The sequence below is a fragment of the Myotis yumanensis genome, unplaced genomic scaffold (genome assembly GCF_028538775.1).
Source record: "Myotis yumanensis isolate MYYU_CA2020_CCGP unplaced genomic scaffold, mMyoYum1.0.hap1 SCAF_6, whole genome shotgun sequence".
NCBI lineage: Eukaryota > Metazoa > Chordata > Mammalia > Chiroptera > Vespertilionidae > Myotis > Myotis yumanensis.
This window is the reverse complement of record NW_027223757.1, coordinates 20828176-20846707: the sequence shown is the minus strand read 5'-3', so window position 1 is coordinate 20846707 and position 18532 is coordinate 20828176. Positions and strand designations below refer to the sequence as shown.

Here is an 18532-nt window from a genome sequence, read left to right as displayed (position 1 = left end):
GAACAAAAATAGAGCCAGGGACATAGAAGCATCAAACAAACCACCCAACCTAAGAGGGAACATGGGGGTGGGGGGGGTGGGGGAGTTTGGTGTAAGAGATCAACCAAAGGACTTGTATGCATGCATATGAGCATAACCAATGGACACAGACAGTAGCGGGGTGAGGGTATGTGTAGAGGGAGTGTGGGAGCAGCTGGGGAGAAGTCAATGGGGGAAAAAGGAGACTTATATAATACTTTAAACAATAAAGATTTTAAATTAAAAAAATAACATATATGCAAGTTGAAATAATTATCCTATATAATAAAAGGGTAATATGCAAATAGACCAAATGGCAGAACAACCGAACAACCAATCATAGTGTAATATGCTAATAATATGCTAAGGCTGCTCAACCGCTCACTATGACGTGCATTGACCACCAGGGGGCAGATAGTCAAGCAGTCACTATGACTTGCACTGACCACCAGGGGGCAGATGCTCCAACTGGTAAGTTAGCTTGCTGCTGGGGTCTGGCCGATCAGGACTGAGCGAGATGGGCCGGACACGCCCTGGAGCTTTCCCACTGTCCTTCCCCAGCCACAGTCGTGCACCGGTGAGGTCCCTTAGCTTGGCTTGAGCCTTCTCGCAATCTGGGACCCCTCGGGAGATGTTGGAGAGCTGGTTTCAGCCCGATCCCGCAGGCCACTCCCCTTAGGAGGGCACCAGATGCAGGGCTCATGCTGGCAAGCGGAGCTGCAGGCAGCATTGGTCTGTGGGTTTTGGCCCGATCCCTACAGACCACCCAGAGGGACCCCACCCGTGCACGAATTCGTGCACCAGGCCTCTAATTTATACATAATTTGCCTTGATCCAGAAAGATTTTACGGTGGACTAATACATGATATTTGAAAAGGAATGTTACTTGAACTAAGTTATTTTGTATATTTATATTTTTATATATGCATATTTCATTTCAGATCTCGTTTCAAGTTGATGAAGTTTTTATATTTACACATTCATTCAGGAAACATTAATCTAGTGCCAACTTTGGGACAGAACCTTTAAGTTTGTGTTCAGAATCAAAATATTAATAAGACACTACCCCTTCCCTTATTAGTGGGTGTGAATAAAGTGTAAGTACATAAAATATGCATATATAAACACATGTTCATGTAGGCACATACATATTTAAATTGTAATTAATTACATAAAGACCAATAGTCTAAGGAAAAGTTTTTAAGTTAGATATTTTTCATACACCTCCACCCAGAAACACCTACAGAATATACTGTAGTCAGAGCCACTTTTATGAGAGTCCAGATGAGCTCTGACTGATTGTTTCCTTAGGTCCCAGGGACTCTCCCACTGCATACTCACCGGGCAGCTCTCCACATTAGTAGGTCGGTGAGGGATGACAAAGGATAGGACGTCCAGCCACCCAGGGCAGTTGTTGGGGGTGTAGCTCTTATTTTTACAACTAGTCAGCACCACAAAGTAGTGTGTTGGGATGGGAACGCTGCTGTTGACGTATCTAAAAACATAATTGAAAAGATTTGATGTCATACATTTACTTCTAAAGATTATAAATGCCTTGATATATATTTTAAAGAAATGCCAAAGTAAAAAGAAAGTAAATGACTAGAAAGTACAAAAGCATACCATGTACTTTTGGGTGGCAATGAGCAGAACAGAGATCTATTGAAGTCCAAGCTTGGTTATTTTGCCTTTATGGGGAAACATTAAACTACAAAGAAAAGTAGAGCATGATATCATGCCTCCTGTGTTTCCTAGTTTTGTTGACTTTGTACTTCATAGTGACATTGTCTAAAAGCAGAGGCTGAGAAAGAAGCCGGGAATAGACTCCTACTCTAGCTATGCACTCCCACTGGATGTCTGGATGTGTTCTAATCCTCTAGCATTCCATGCCTTACTGAGTTTCCTCAACTTCACAGTGTAGACATGGGGATAAACCCATACAACTGATAGGACATTCCTTCATTTTCAGATAACAACCACGAAAGTGCTTTTGAAAGTTTTAAGTGCAAAATAAAGTTAAGCTAGTATGAGTCCTCTAAAAGCAATATGAGTTGGTGTAAGTAGTAACATATGATTGTGACTTCGAATTTCTGCATGGACTCAGCACTACCCTGGCTTCGTATTCTGGCTTTTCCACTTACCAGTTGTGGAACGTAGGCAAGTTATTTATTTTTTCTGTGCTTCGGTTTCCTCATCTCTAAATGGGGGCTAATGGAATCTAACAAAGGATGTTTTGTGGACTAAATGAAATATATGTGAGTGCTTAGAAAACGCCTAGTGGGTAGCGAAGTGCTACCCAACTGTCTGCAGAATTATGAAATAGTGTAATATACAACGGATAAACACTGAAATAAGGACAAGGCAAACAAAACGCCAAGGGGCCACATACTGAGTAGTCATATATGTTACTTTATCAGAAGGTACAGGTAGAAATCATTGCTTTATTTACATGATCTAGGCTTAGACAATACAATTGTTTAGTTTGGCCTTTTATACATTTTGATAATAAAGAGAAATAATGGATGAAACTTTTAAATCTCTCTATTCCTCTGCGCTGCATTCAAAGATAATTCTTAGCAACCTATTATGACCAGGTTTAGTACAAAAATGTAGTGAAGTAGGACTAGCTTTCAACATGAAGCTTACACCCTCTCCTGGAAGATACTTTTATGAGTCATCTACTATTGGACAATATTATGAATTGTCACTACTTGCTTTTTTCTTTTTTTTATTGCTGGACTGGTTCTATATTTATCAGCAGTACAGTGTCTTTCCCATCTCAACCTTTACAAAATTACACTTACTCCTTTGCCCATTAGTTTAGAATTTTTCCAAATATAAATTTTGCTAAACTTTTCCTAGACTTCATTATTCCTTTGCCCATTAGTTTAAATTTTTGCCATATAAAATTTTTGCTAAATATTTAGATAGTCTAGTTAAAAACAGTCAACAATGACATTTTTATGTAAATATACTATGTAATATTTAGAATACTGAGCTTTTATTTAAAATATTGAGACTTCCTTTCATGATGCTCAATTGCTAAATCAAAAAGCCCACTTGGTTTCAAATTACTTACTCTGTAATTTCACTTGGATCATCAAAATGACCATCATAATTATAATCAAATACTGGTCCACTAACAACATTTACTCCATTTCTTTCCTTGGCATGTTCTAGAAGAAGAACACTGTGGAAGTAATCCCATATTTCTAAAAATAAAAAAAAATAAGGTGTTAAAAATATCTACCTCTATTGAACATGCAAATATTTTCTATTATAGACATATACTTTAAATAGCATCAAGTTCTGCTTCAATAATTATCAGTGCTAATTGGGTAATTCTGCAAAATAATCCATGCAACAAAAATAAACAGCCACACCTGGCTGGTGCAGCTCAGTGGTTGAGGTCACGGTTTGTCTCTGGGTCAGGGCACATGCCTGGGTTGCAGACTCGGTCCCCACTAGGGGGCATGCAGGAGGCAGCAGCTGATCAATGATTCTCTCTCATCATTGATGTTTCTATATCTCTGCCTCTCCCTTCCTCTCTGAAACCAATGAAAGTATATTAAAATGAATAAATACATAATTAGCCACATTGATAAAAAGTCTTTTGTTGTGAATGTAGCGCAGTCTTGAATTACTATAAAATATGTCTCCAAATTACTCCTCAGGGCTGAGTTGCTTTGGAGACAGTGAATATTAAAAAAAAAAAGGTCGGAATACACATACTGCCTTATGATTCTAAGGATAAATACCTTTTATTTACTTATGGTGAGTGTCTGTAAAATGTTGTCTTGTGAATAGTTCTTCACAGTTAAGTTAGGATAAAAAAAATTATCAAAATTCTGCCCTAGCTGGTTTGGCTCAGTGAATAGAGCATTGGCCTGCGGACTGAAGGGTCCCAGGTTTGATTCTAATCAAGGGCACATGCTGGGGTTGCAGGCTGGATCCCCAATGTGGAGCGTGCAGGAGGCAGCCAATCATTGATTCTCTCTCACCATTGATGTTTCTATCTCTCCCTCTCCCTTCCTCTTTGAAATGAATAAAAAATATATTTTTAAAAAATTTATCAAAATTTTAACAAGTCACCTAAAGGTGAAGTAAGTTAAAAAGAAATTATGTCAGAGAGCCTCTTGTTCCTATATTTAAAACATTAAAATGAGATGACTCAGTATCAGGAACAAATTTCAATAAAAGATGTGTTTAGTTTGTAATGTTAAAGAGTCACGTCAGTATTTTTAAGTTAATAATCTAAACATATACTTACTTTGGAATGCTTCATACATAGGGACCAAATTACTTGTAATTAAGGCATCATATTGACTATCAGATGTTCTATTGTATGCTGTAAAACAAATGAATTGTATTAAATCTAGCTACAAGAGAAAATATGACATACTACATAATAGGCAAATTACTATTACATACTAATGTAAATTAGCAGTACTAACAAACATACTAAGTACTCTCTGATAGGGGCCATCACTAATACATGCAGTTTTAGGCACTTGATACTAACCTTCCTGTATTTGTGAATCTGATAGGTAGGAAAATAGAATCTTTGTAGATGCAATCAAGTTAAGGGTCTTAAGATGAAGTTATCCTGGATTTAGAGTGGGCTCTAAATCCAGTGACTCAAATCCTATAAAGAGGGAAAGGTTGAGAAGAGGGGAGACTCAGGGAGAAGGCCATGGGAAGCCGAGGTAGAGATCAGAGGGATGCAACTACAAGCCAAGCAACACCTGAAGCCCCTGGAAGCTGGAAGAGGTAAAGAATTCTCCTCTCTTTCTATTCTCTCCTTCAGAGGGCACATGGCCCTACTGACACTGTGACTTTGGACCTCTGGCCTCCAGAACTGTGAGAGGAGGCATTTCGGTTGTTTCAAGGCCACCAACTCTCTCACCACAGTCTAGGAAACTAGTATAATGCCAATACGAGTGCATAGTTATTGAATGTGCACAAAACAATAACGCTATTCTAAAGAACTCTTTCCAAATAAACTTTTCTTTAAAAGTGAGGTTTAACTCAGTGAAGACTGCCGATGATGCTCCAAATGGTTGGCTCTGAGGAATCATGGACTCGTGCTGAGGACGCCAGCATGGTGAGCGCTGGGTATGTGCTCTGGAGCCCCCTCCCTGCCTGCCAGCTGAACCACTCAGCTAAGTGCTATGTGCCTCTGTTTCATTTGTCTCATGGCATCTATCCATGGAAGTACTGTGAGGACTAAAGAAAATGCAAGCCTATACATACATGTGTATTACAATACTTTTTATACTTAAACTACCTTTGGGTGTCTGAAGTAAAACTGAAATGAAAGGCCAGTGGGTGGGTACCAAAGAACAAGGAAAATACAAGTTGTTGATTGACTTCACGTGCTGTTCACAGTCCTCATATCCCCTATAAGGCTCTTCTACTTTTAAACTAAGCCCTGAAAGTTGGGAGGGCGATATAGCATTACCCCCATTTTTAGAGAGGAAAAAAAAAAACCCACAAGAATTAGCTTATTGTGGCATTTTTAAGAGAATTTATAGTGAAGAGTTAAAAGAAAGTTTCACCTTATCCTTAATATTTTTAAGACAAACTGTGTAGTTACAATTTCATTCCCTTGCTGAAGCAAATATATAGGTACCAACCAACATCCCATGGCTTAACAGATACAATTTTATATGCCAATTTAAAAACATTTATTAATAAATTGCTCAAGTCTTTTAAGGTTTATCCTAGGGTTTGCATAAATTCAGTAGCTCTAATTGTCTCTAGATATTTTAATAAGATATGTCAATTTACTTATCCTAATTCTGTGTTAGAAGTTTACATTGTAATGCTACTTGCTGTCATTAACCCTTTTCCCTCCAACTATGAATTTCAAAATCTTAAAATTATAGATCTCTACATTGATCTCTTTGGTCATGGCTTCCAGAAAAATGAAGCCAGCCTTAGCCGGTTTGGCTCAGTGGACAGAGCATTGGCCTGTGGACTGAAGGGTTCTGGGTTCGATTCCAGTCAAGGACACACACCTAGGTTGCAGGTTCAATCTCTCGCCCTGGTCAGGGTGTGTGTGGTAGGCAACCAATCCATGTGTCTCTCTCACCTCAATGTTTCTCTCTCTGTCTCTCTCTCTCCTTTTCACTCCCTCTAAAAATAAAAAAATAAAATATCCTCGGGTGAGGATTAACAACAACAACAAAAAAGAAAAGTGAAGCCAAATAGCAGGAGTAAACCCATTCCCAGAAGCTGAAATGGTTGAAAATCTCATAGGTGAATTAATTAAAATAACATTTCCTGCTGAACAGGGAAGAGAGGTGAGTTTTAGAAAAATCACACTGGTTTTTGCATGTTCCCAAAAGAGATGCTTTCTAAAAAAACAAACAAACAAACAAACAAACAAAACTTCAGGTTCATTCTGCTGCTCAATCCACAGTTTGAAATTGTTGGCTATACAGAGTGAGTGAGTGAGAGGCCTGAATTCCAGCCGGATTTCTTTTCAGGGGCACAGCTGCATCCTCCATACGGTCCTTAGCTTGGCCAGCAGCCAGAAAAAATGTTTTTTCAGACGCTTGTTTCCCTCTCCAAAGAATCTTCAGTTTTAAAATTAAACTTAAACCTGCCGAACTTTCTGAACATCTGGGCCAGATTAGAGCTCATGTGTGGTTCCCGCTGCAAAATTTATTAGTCTTTATTATAGCTGTTGCCCTGCTTTGGGCCAGTCCACAACCACTGGAAGCCTCCTGGGCAGCTGCTTCAGCCCAAGCAGATAGTTTCGCTGGCGAGTATATGTTTAAGGCACAAGCCCACATCCAGCTGATGAGGGCTTTCTAAGCTGCTGCTCTAAAAAAGAGTTATACTAACCCGGAGGATAGAGGAAGCCGTGGGTGATATTCTTGTGTGGTAAATAGAAGGAACATTTTTGGCTCTCAGAAGGAGCAACCCTGACATCAGCCCGCAGACAGTCTGGGACAGTGGGAGGAAGAGGTGATGTGTCTCCCTGTTGAAAGAGAGAAAAGAAAAAAAAAATTACGCCCACAGCTGTGGCTCACCCACCACCTTATATGGTTTGTAACTTCCCTAGAATGTTTTTCATTTAACCTTTTTCCTATTTTCTTAGTGAATCAGGTCTACGCAAGCAATGAAAATGGATGTCTTCAGCAATGTTTTCTTCTGTGGTTCCCTTCTGGCTAGGGACACCAGGAGGGCAAATCAAATACACCTTGGAAAGGGATACTTGTGGTGTAAAACCTGAATTGAGAGCAGAGGAATAATGGGAGCTACTGCTAAAAAACAAAATCCTTTTCAGGATCTAACTTTAGGGGGGTGATATATGTTGTACTTGCAAATAAAAATTAAAAATAAAATATAAACTTTAAGAAAATGCATATTGAACTAAGGATATTATTCTTCCACTGGGCAAGAATGTCTATGAACCTAAGATTAATTCACAGAAGCTGTAAGTAGTCTAAACTTACTTATTTGGGGATTTTAATAAATTTTAGTTATGCTTTGTTCATCATGAAATATAAGAATTTTTGAAATAATTTTCTTTGTAACTCCAATACCATAATGTATTCCACTAGTAAGCATCCAATAAATGTGCTAACACCAATATTTAAGGTAATATAGTATGAAGTTATCCTTATATTTTGAGTAGCATATAATCATGAGTAAGTAAACACTTTGCTATTCATTTATTTTTTTCCAGAGATTTTGACTTATATGCCCTCAATTACCTATAATGTATATATTTCTTAACAAATTTTATAATTTATATAAATAATTTTAAATTACAATATCCTTCTTCTATTTACTGCTTTGCACTAAAAGCAAAAATTAGCTCTGGAGTCTAAAATGCAATAATCATTTTGTCAGACATTCACAATGAATACCTTAAGCTTACAACAATGTTATAAGTCAATTATATCTCAATAAAGCTGAGAAAAAAAACACACAGATCAATTCACAAAGGAAAAGGCAACATGCACTGTGTGCTATAATCATAGACAGAAAATACCATGAGGAGATATAGAATAGGTAGGACATGAAGATAAATCTGGGAAAAGTCAAACAAAGAATGGACCTCCTAACATGGTGCAGTTGGAAAACACTAGAGTGGCCTTGGCCACTGAGGTTTAGTTCATTGAGCATCATCCCATGTCATGGGTTCGATTGCCGGTCAGGGTACATGCCCAGATTGCAGGCTCCATTCTCAGTAGGGGGTGTCCAGGAGGCAGCAGATCGATGTTTCTCTCTCCCCCTTCTTTCCTTTCTCTCTCTAAAATCAATAAAAACATATTTTTAAAAAACCACCATAGTGGAGTGAGTAGACTTCTCAACTTGATTGAATAGACTTTTCTTTGCTCCCTTATGAATTTTATTAAAAGGACAGTAATGATTAAGATGTGTAACGGATGACAAGAAACTTTCAGATAAATATATTTGTCTACAATTGTAACCTGACTTAGACCAGTAAACACCTACAAATAAATGTCTATGGTTGAGGAAAGCACAAAGAAGCAGAACCCTTAGGTAGAACTTGATGTCCCTTTAAGACAAGGGATGTGTACAGGGATGTAAAGAAGAGGATAGGTTGAAAGTCTGTAGAACAGGCTAAACAGAATCTTCACTCATAGAGAGGCTGAACCAAAGGAGTAATCAGACTAAAGGACACCCCAGAGAGCAGGTGCACCATCCTAAAAGCAATGGAATTAAGTAAAAATCTATATACTAAATGATAAGATTCCCCCCAGTCTCACTGTCCCAATGTAGCCTGCCAATCCCACACCATGGGTCAGATTAAAAGTGTCCCTTTTTGGCCCTAGCTGGTTTTGCTCAGTGGCTAGAGCGTTGGCTTGTGGACTAAAGGGTCCCAGGTTCAATTCTGGCCAAGGGCATATGCCTGGGTTGTGGGCTTGATCCCCACCCACTAGTAGGGGGCATGTAGAAGGCAGTCAATCAATGATTCTTTCTCATCATTGATGTTTCTATCTCTCTACCTCTCTTCATCTCTCTCCCTTCCTGAAATCAATAAAAAAAATATTTTTAAAAATATATATCCCTTTTTGGAAAACACACCATCCTAAAAGGCAGATTAGATACTGACAATTGGGAGTTCTTGACACATAGTCTGGTTCTCATCCTGATCAACCTATAGCAAAGCCTATCAGCTGGTAAGCCCAGCTATGCAGATTAGTGCCTCACCATCCTATCTAATAATAGACAAACATGGTAATTAACCGTACCTCCGCTATGCTTCCCATTGGCTAATCAGGGTGATGTGCAAATTAACTGCCAACCAAGATGGCGGCCAGCCGCCAGGCAGCTGAAGTGAACATGAGGCTTGGTTGCTCCAGTGATGGAGGAAGCCAAGGTTCCCCGCCTGCCGCGGCCCAGCTCTGAGCTCCAGATGCAACAATGTTTCTAATATAGAAGCTAAACAAACCCAGAAACCTGCTTTCAGCCAGCCGGCCTCGGAGCTGGTGCCGCAACAAAGTTTCAATTACAGAAGGTAAATAAATCCCAGAATTATAAAGAAAAAAGAAAAAAAGGAGAGACTGGGAGCTTCAGTTGTAGGCTTGGCATGCTTGAAAACAGCCCTCAGCCCCTCATCCAGACTGTCCAGGCACCCCAGTGGGGACCCCCACCCTAAAGGGGGTGCGGGCAGCCTGAAAACAGCCATCAGCCCCTCACCCAGGTTGGCCAGGCACCCAAGCAGGACCCCCACCTTGATCCGGGACACCATTCAGGGCAAACCAGCCAGTCCCCACCCATGCACCAGGCCTCTATCCTATATAGTAAAAGGGTAATATGCAAACTGACCCTAACAGCAGAAAGACTGGGAATGACTGGTCACTATGACACACACTGACCACCAGGGGACAGACGCTCAATGCAGGAGCTGCCCTCTGGTGGTCAGTGCGCTCCCACATGGAGGAGCTCTGCTCAGCCACAAGCCAGGCTGATGGCTGCCAGTACAGCGGTGGTGGTGGTGGGAGCCTCTCCTGCCTCCTCAGCAGTGCTAAGGATGTCCGACTGCAACTTAGGTCTGCTCCCCGCTGGCAAGTGGACAACCCCCGAGGGCTGCCGGGCTGCCAGCGGAATGTCTGATTGCCAGCTTAGGCCCAATCCCCTGGGGAGCAGGCCTCAGCCAGCAGATGGTCATCCCCTGAGGGGTCCCAGACAGTGAGAGGGCACAGGCCGGGCTGAAGGACCCCCCCCCCCCCCCCGGAGTGCACAAATTTTTGTGCACCGGGCCTCTAGTCTACACTAATAAAAGAGAAACATGCAAATTGACCATCCCTCCGCTACACCCACCAGCCAATCAGAGTGATATGCAAATTAACCCAACAAAGATGGTGGTTTACTTGCATACACAGGTGTGGAGCGAAGACTGAAGACAGCGTAGAAGGAAGCCAAGCGCTGCAGAAGGGAGTAAAGCAGCGGAGAAGGGAACGGAGCCGAGGCAGGGAGACAGGAGCGGAAATGAGGCAGCAGGGAGCGAGGCAGTGAAGACGGGAGGGAGCCGAGGTGGCAGAGAAGGGAGGGAGGGAGGTGGTGGAGAAGGGAGGGAGTGAAGCGGCAGAGAAAGGGGGGAGTGAGGCGGTGGAGAAGGGATCGGAGCCGAGGCAGGGAGATGGAGAGAGTGAGGCAGCGGAGAAGGGAGGCTTCCTGAGGCTTTGCTCTGGCCTCAGGAAGCCCTATTCTTGCAGGAATAGGCCCAAGGAAGCCCTATTCTTGCAGGAATCTTCCTGCAATGGGCCTCTAGTCCTATCTAAGAAAGAGGGAATATGCAAATTGACCATCACACCATCACAAATATGGCAGCATCCACAGTGGAGGCGGGGTTTCTGTAACACAAGATGGCTGCACTCACAGCAGAGGCCGAGTTCCTGTAATGAGCCTTAATGAACAATCAACAGGGACCTGAGGCTGTGTGGCACTGGGCCAGGGCAGGGACCTGGGGCTGCGCCTCCCACCCAGTGGGGCTTGACAGGGGACCTCAGGCCAAGCCCCCTGCTCCAGCACTGGGTCAGGGGACCTGAGGCTGCACCCCACCCACCCACCCAGTGGGGCTTGACAAGGATGGGGTCGGCTGGGTCTGGATCTCACCCAATGGGGGGGGGGCGTGCCAGCTGGGTCTAGGTCTCACACAATTTTGAGGCACCATGGGTGGGTGGGGACTTGACTCTGGGTCCCGCAGTGTGCCCCAGACTCTGACAGGAGGAAAATTTTCATATACATTTTACTAATTTTCTTTCATCTCCGACACTTATATTATAGAGAAAGGGCAAATAGCAATATTAAAATATTTCCTCTAATTAATCCCCTTTTAATGTGCATGAATTTTGTGCACCGCGCCACTAGTTAAAATATGAGCTGATAGCCAGAGACCACCAGATATTTTGTGAGGGTCGGGGGCTAGCTCCTCAGAGAGGTGAGAGTATTTATAGCATCCACATAGAAGAAGCAGAAAGCAATAGAAAAGGATAGGGATCACAGAAAGAGCTCTTGGGATTTAGACCTATGACAGCAGAAATAAAATATTCAATAAGATCTATAAGATTAAGTTGCTGTTGTCTCTCAAAAAGTTGAATTAAAGCTGAGAGATGGGAAAAAGTAGGGAACATGTAAAAACACTAGATTAGTCCAGAAAGTCTAATGTCGTAGTAATTTTGAAAAAAGAATTATTTCTAAAATTCTAAAGCTAAACCATCAATTAAGCATATAGATAGAATAAGAACCTTTTGAGACATGCAAAGTCTCAACAATGTATCTTCTCTTCTTTCTTTCTCAGGAAGCTGCTGAGTGAAATAATCCACCAAAACAAGAAGTAAACCAAGAGATATGAAGATATTTGTGTTAGAAAAAGTGGATTAACTCTCACCATTTATTTCACTCTCCTGGTAGCAGACACCAGAAAGCTAAAAACGTTTGTTTATATTCTTTCAAAAAAAATCCATCACAGCAAACAGCTCTGAATGGCTAAGTTTCTTTGGTTGGCGTAAATGGAGACACAGAGATGTTGTGAAATGGGAGAAGCAGGACTATTGATCGCTGACTGAGTTAGCCCCACAGACTCCAGAACATTGTGAGTTGATGTTTCCTACCACACATCTTTATCGTTTTACTCTAACACTTCGTATGCTTAAGTTTTATTTGAAGAAATGCACAATACAGAAATGCATCCATTGGTGCATTTGCCATAATGTGAGGAAAATGAAATGGCTGTCTTCAACAGTTAAAATTATGAAAATGCTAAGGAAGCAAGTTGATTATAATTTTCCATGAGACTGCAACTGTGAAAGTTGGGCTCAAAATGTTTACATGTTCTGTGCTAAATGAAAATCTTACATACCAGACTTGAACTCCTAAATATAATAAGTGCATCAAGACTAAGAAAGACAGGATGTGGCCTCCTTTGCAAAGGGAAGCTTAGGTAACAGGCAGCCCTCTAGAAGGATGGAGAGGAGGTAAGGTCACTTCAATTCTGAGTCTTGGGCTACCCACCAACTCCCCCCCCCCCCCCCCCCCCCCCGCAACACACACACACACACAAACAGCTCCAATTTTACCATCTTCTCAGAATTCCTTAAAGTTTTTTAAGCCAGGGAATAGAAAGTCAAGAAAACAATAAATAGAACTTAATACTCGGGTAAAATCTGACCTCTCTCAAAATTCTTTAAGAGAAGCTGATAAGTATATACAAGAAATCCAGATGCTTTCATTTCTAATCTGGCATGGGAATCAAATAAAACTTGAACAGAGAATAAAAATATTTCTATTGAAGGTATAGACTCTCTTTACCTATAGACTGAATGTAAAAGCTAAAAGTAATTGAAGATTAGGTAGTTATGATCATGCCTTATGGTAGGATAATAAAACTATATACATTTTTAATTATTTTTCTGGTCATGTAATGTGACTTTTTTTTTACAGGGACTGTATTTCTTATGGTTAAAAATAAAAAACATTTACAATACACAATAATGTCCCTCATTTTTAAAGAGACATTACATAAACATAATTGGGTTATAGCTTATAATATTGCAACTAACAAGCTTTAGAAACAAAAAAGGCTTTTAAAAAACGTCAATGATATGGGAGATATATACATTTATAGATAAAGAGAGAGAAAGGGAGAGATTTTTCAAAGTCTTCTAGATTTTCTTCTCTAATAAAGCCCTTTGATTTCATATTAAATTTATCAAGTATAGTCATGGGGAAGAAGAGGAGGATAAAATGGTGATGGAAGGAAACTTGACTTGAGATGGTGAACACACAATACAATATACAGATGATGTATTATAGAATTGTACCCTGAAACATGTTATTAACCAATATAACCTTAATAAGTTAAATCAAAAAAGGAAAGTTTAAAAAATTGTAAAATATAGATTCTAAATAATAATCATAATCCTTGCTCTTATTTTCAAATTTTCACCTAGCAACAGAAAAAAACAGTTCACATCTTCCAAGTTGGCCCAGAAGCAAGACCCACCCACATACAGTCTGACCAATCTTAATGGCTTTGAAGCATTTGAGAACTATGATTTCAAATCACAACTATTCCCCCCAGAACTCTTTAGAGATAACAACAACAATTAGAATAACCCATCCAAACCACAGAAAAACAAAAGCTCCATAAAACTTAATGGCACAAGCCAAGTGGGCCCATGCTCCAAAAAGTGCTTATTTAAAGTCTGATTTTTCAAACACAGAGCTGATTTACAACATTTTTAGGTGAATCTCAAAACATCCTTGTATGTAATTTTCTTGAGCCACAACATACTAACAGAGTAATTTCTGAATTAGAAAGCAGAAAATTGCTAGAATTCCATCCTGTCACATGTAGGGAGAAATACACAAGCAGTTCTGTGGGATCAGTGAAAGGACGGGAACTTTTGGTAACAAAGAAGCTACTTTTAAAACAATAACAAAAGAGAATTGTACTAAACTCCCAGTCTGAGTCCACTTAAAACCTCTCCGCCCTTGGTTTCCGCCAAAACTCATAGAAATTTAGGAATGCAAGACAGCAGGGGAACGTATTAAAAACATGAACATTCCACATAATCCCTGATACCTGGACTTTTCAAAATAGAGAACTGAATATTAAGACTGCCCTTGAATATACTGCTCCTCTCAAAAACAGAAACAAATAGATACTATTTTAAGGAATAAATAACTTCATATTGTTATTTCTTAGTATGTGTCACAGTATGCTGAAGAAAATCACAAGCAACTGAACATTGTGCATATTAAGAAAGTGATGCCGCCCTTGTGGGGGACAAGAAACTTTCCTTCACCTCTCCAGGTTCTTTCAGCTGGTCTAGTAATTAAATCTACATGAGACAGATTCACAAGAGAAAATAACCAAATTTAATTGCATCTGTATGGGAACCCCTCGTATATGAGAGGCTCAGAGCCAGAAAGGGAAAATGAGGTTATGTATGGCATTCTGAGCTAAGGATGAGGTAAGGCACCTTGGGGCTCCAGAGAGGAAGGTCATTCACAGGATGTTAAGAGCGGCTGTTCAGTAATTAGAAGTTTGCCCTGCTCTATAGATAGGTCATAAAAAGTTCTGGTGATAACTCTTAATATGGACAAGGCCCCTAATTTAAGTTCTTTAAGGGAGAGTTAGAAGTTTCTCATGAGCTTGCAGGGTCCCTCTTGCCATCACATCAAAATAATTCACATGCCAACGTGGTCTATCTCGGGAAGGCCTGTCCTAAACCCCTTCACCATTAACCACACACATGGACTCAGGTAACTGTGAAATATTTGCCCACATTGGGAATCAACATTAGTGCTCTTCTACCACTGACCACAATTAAGCCATTGTCAGCAGCACAATTGGTGTTCAGAACACACAAAGCTCTAATTAGTAGTGGAAAGCCATGCTTATTTTCTCCAAAAATCTTGAATTGGAACAAGAGTAAATAAATCAGATACAACCAATCACTTCCCTTCCATAAAAGAAGTAGAACATCTGTACCCTTAACAAGAATAGTAATGGGTTGAGGTTTGTCATCTGAATTCTTGGATTAAAATACTTGTTTCTATAAAAACAGTTTCCTGGTGATTTCCTTACCCTTCTAGTTAAAAGCACTGCTTTGTCTTTAAGTCTTTAAAAATACTGGTTGGGATCAATTCATCCAATGCATTTATTCCTTAAGCATTTACTGGGTTAACACCAATGTGTTGGGGATATCCTATATAATAAAAGCCTAATACGCAAATCGACTGAACAGCGGAACAACTGGTGGAACGACCGGTCGCTATGACACACACTGACCATGAGGGGGCAGATGCTCAATGCAAAAGCTGCCCCCAGTCTGCAGGGCCCAGGCCAGCCAAGGCAGGTGCCAGCGGGAGCCCCCCGATCACCCCACCAGTTGTCCTGCCGAGGGAGGCGACCAACAGCGGCGGCAAGGGGTGGGGCTGGCCGGTAAGTGGGCGACGGTGGGGGGGGGTGGGGCTGGCCGGTAAGCGGTGCCAGGCCGGCCAAGGCGGGTGCCAACAGGGGGCCCACCCAATCGCCCTGCTGGTCGCCCACAGATCGGCCCTGATCGCCAGCCAAGCCTATGGACCCTCCCTGTGCATAAATTTCGTGCACTGGGCCTCTAGTATTAAATAAAACTATCCCTGCTCTGAAGGATTGTTTCAACTGATTTTTGACAGATTTTGACTTTTGCTTTAATTTACATTTCTGATTGCTAATGAGGTTTACTTTCTTGTCTCATATCCTTTGCTCATTTATTAACTAAGATACTTATTCTCTTGTTTATTGGTAGAAATTTATTAGCTATTCTAGAGCCTAGTTATTATTCTGGATCCTCATCTTGTTTCTTATATGCAGTGCAAATATATTGTCCCCTTCATAACTTTGTCTTTTTGTAACACATTAATATAGTCAAATTAATCCATTTCCTTTGTATTTTGTTCTTTGCCCTAAGAACTCCTTCTCTATCTTAAGGTTATAAAGATATGCACAGAAGAAAATACAGATTTGCTGTTCACATTTAGGTCTATAAATCTAGCAGCAATTTAATTTTGTATTTGGTGTGTCTAGTATTTTCTTTCTTGTGGTAGTAAAATGTCCCTGTCATCTATTGAAAATGAGTTTTCCAAATAGTGAAGAAGGAAGAGGGTTTAAACAACTGGATTCTCAACCTGTCTGGAGAGATCTGAAAGAGAGAACACCTGTACATGTAACTCTAGTATGACATACTAGAGTGCGGGATCCTTCAGGGAAGAATCATCTCTAATTCACACTGGGTTACTTGTAGTACACAGCAGATAGCAGATTATCTATTAAATAATAAAATAAACACAAAGGCTTTTATAATCTAGTTACCATCCCTTCTAGGTACACCCACCATATACAGGGTGGGGAAAAGTAGGTTTATAGTTGTGAGTATGCAAAACACAGTTTATTCTTGTATTATTATTATTTGTTCATTATTGCATTATTTTCCATACAAACAAATATAAACCTACTTTTTCCCCACCCTGTACTTAGAATACATGAAATGAATAGTGTGCCTCTGTACTTCCTGTTGCTTCTCTTTGAAATCTTTCCTACCTGCCTTACCAATTGGAAATTGTAAACAATTTTTCCAGTCAAAGCACAATGTGTTCCTCTTTTGCACCCACACAGTACCTATAAATACCTTTAAACAATACCTGGGGCATTTTCTTACAAAACGCAGGCCAGTGAAATCCCTTTGGGATCTCTACCAAAAAATCAAAATTTAAGTCTTAAGATATTAGAGAACTACGTATTTTTCCCAGCTTGTGTGGATCAAGGGACACAGGAACTCACCGGGTTGGGGACTGTATATGAGCTCCACATGGGCATTCGGGTAGCTTTTCCAAATCCACTGACATATTCCCTGTGATAAAGGAGACAGTGCTCCTTGTTCTTCTGCAGAACCTTGGGCCTCCCATATGGCAAGTTTAGCTTCTCAGTTGCTGTTACTAAAATAAAAACAACAAAATAAAAATGTTTGTGAAATTAGCAAATGCTTCTTTCTATGCACAATAACTACCATTCTCAGATGACTTATTTATTATGTGCCAGGTACTCTGATAAATATTTTATATCTTTAACCTCTTTTTTGAAAATATTTTACATCTTTAACCTCTTTTTGAAAATGTTTTTATTGATTTTGAGAGAGAGAGGAAGGGAGAGGGATAGAGAGATAGAAACATTGATGAGAGAGAAATATTGATTGGCTGCCTCCTGCATGCATGCCCTCTACTGGGGATCGAGTTCACAACCCAGGCATGTGCCCTGACTGGGAATCGAACCAGTGACCTTTTGTTTCATGGGTCTATGTTCAACCACTGAGCCACACCAGCTGGGCTTTAATCTCTTTTAATATTTATAACAATCCTGTGAGGATTATTATTCTATTCTACAGATAACAAAACTAAGATTTAGATATGTAATTTAGCCACACAGCTAACAGCTCACAGGACATATTTAAAGAGATAAAACCTCAAAAGTACAAACTTTATGACAAAGAGGATCTACTTTAATAATTGTCATAGGAAAGATATTGGAATTGTATGATAGGTATATCCTAATGTATTTAGTTTTACTTATTTGTTATTATAATCTAAAATTATATCAATTGTTGATATTTTAAAAAACCTATGGGGTATTTGTGCTGTGGAATAACACTCAACAGGTTATAAGATTATCAAACAACCAGCATACTTACTGAACTCTTACTGTGTGCCAGGCACTATTCTAAGGGCACACATATATTAACTCATTTAATCTTCAAAACAACTCTATAAAGTAGGTATCTCCATTTTATAATTGATGAAACAGGCCTAGTGAGTTTAATACAAGAACTCTTAAAAGATATTAGGTAATAATAACATTGCTCTAGGCCAGGCACTGTTCTAAATTCTTTCCATGGACTAACTCTTTTACTATAACTACATGAGGTGAATATCATTGTTATAGATGAGGAGATGGAGGCACAGCGAGGTTACATGATTTGGCCCAGGTTGCTACTGTTGTTAATAGCTCTGGGTTTGTTTGTTTTTCCTCTTTACATTGGCTATAAAATCTTTATGAACAAAAGTCCCTGTGAGCTTATTTTTGAAGGATTCCAAAAAGGTAATATTGTATTTTGTGAGGTCAAAATACCAAAGACTTAACATGTATTCTATTCACTTACCTGCATCTTGAGAGAGATTTAGCCTTTGATTCACCCATTCTACATCAGAATTCTGCAAGATAATGTGGTAGGGGGGAAAGTCAGTCAAGATAGTAACACATATTTTAGAAGGTGGTCAAAATTATTTCTGCAGTAATCACATGAATGCTTTACTATTGAACAAAGAAGCCAGACTAACTTGAATTTAAAGACTAATTCTGCCACTTAGAAATATAGTACTATTCCTTGGAATACTTTTGTGTGGGAGTTTGAATAGCAAAGAACTTTACAGAGAAGAACTTGGCCTTGCAGTTAGGTAGACCAAGCTTCTGTGACCTTGGACAATT

General features: G+C 39.9%; 1 protein-coding gene across 1 annotated transcript in view; it reads right to left on the bottom strand.

Moving 5' to 3' along the window:
• ENPP3 (ectonucleotide pyrophosphatase/phosphodiesterase 3) overlaps positions 1 to 18532 on the bottom strand; it is an 84708-nt gene that overhangs the window by 6789 nt on the left and 59387 nt on the right. The window contains exons 19-24 of the mRNA XM_070417705.1: positions 18207 to 18258; positions 16835 to 16989; positions 6871 to 7006; positions 4289 to 4366; positions 3098 to 3230; positions 1360 to 1513 (exon numbers count right to left, since the gene is read on the bottom strand). Coding sequence (XP_070273806.1) covers positions 1360 to 1513; positions 3098 to 3230; positions 4289 to 4366; positions 6871 to 7006; positions 16835 to 16989; positions 18207 to 18258 — 708 coding nt within the window. The remainder of the gene's footprint in view (positions 1 to 1359; positions 1514 to 3097; positions 3231 to 4288; positions 4367 to 6870; positions 7007 to 16834; positions 16990 to 18206; positions 18259 to 18532) is intronic.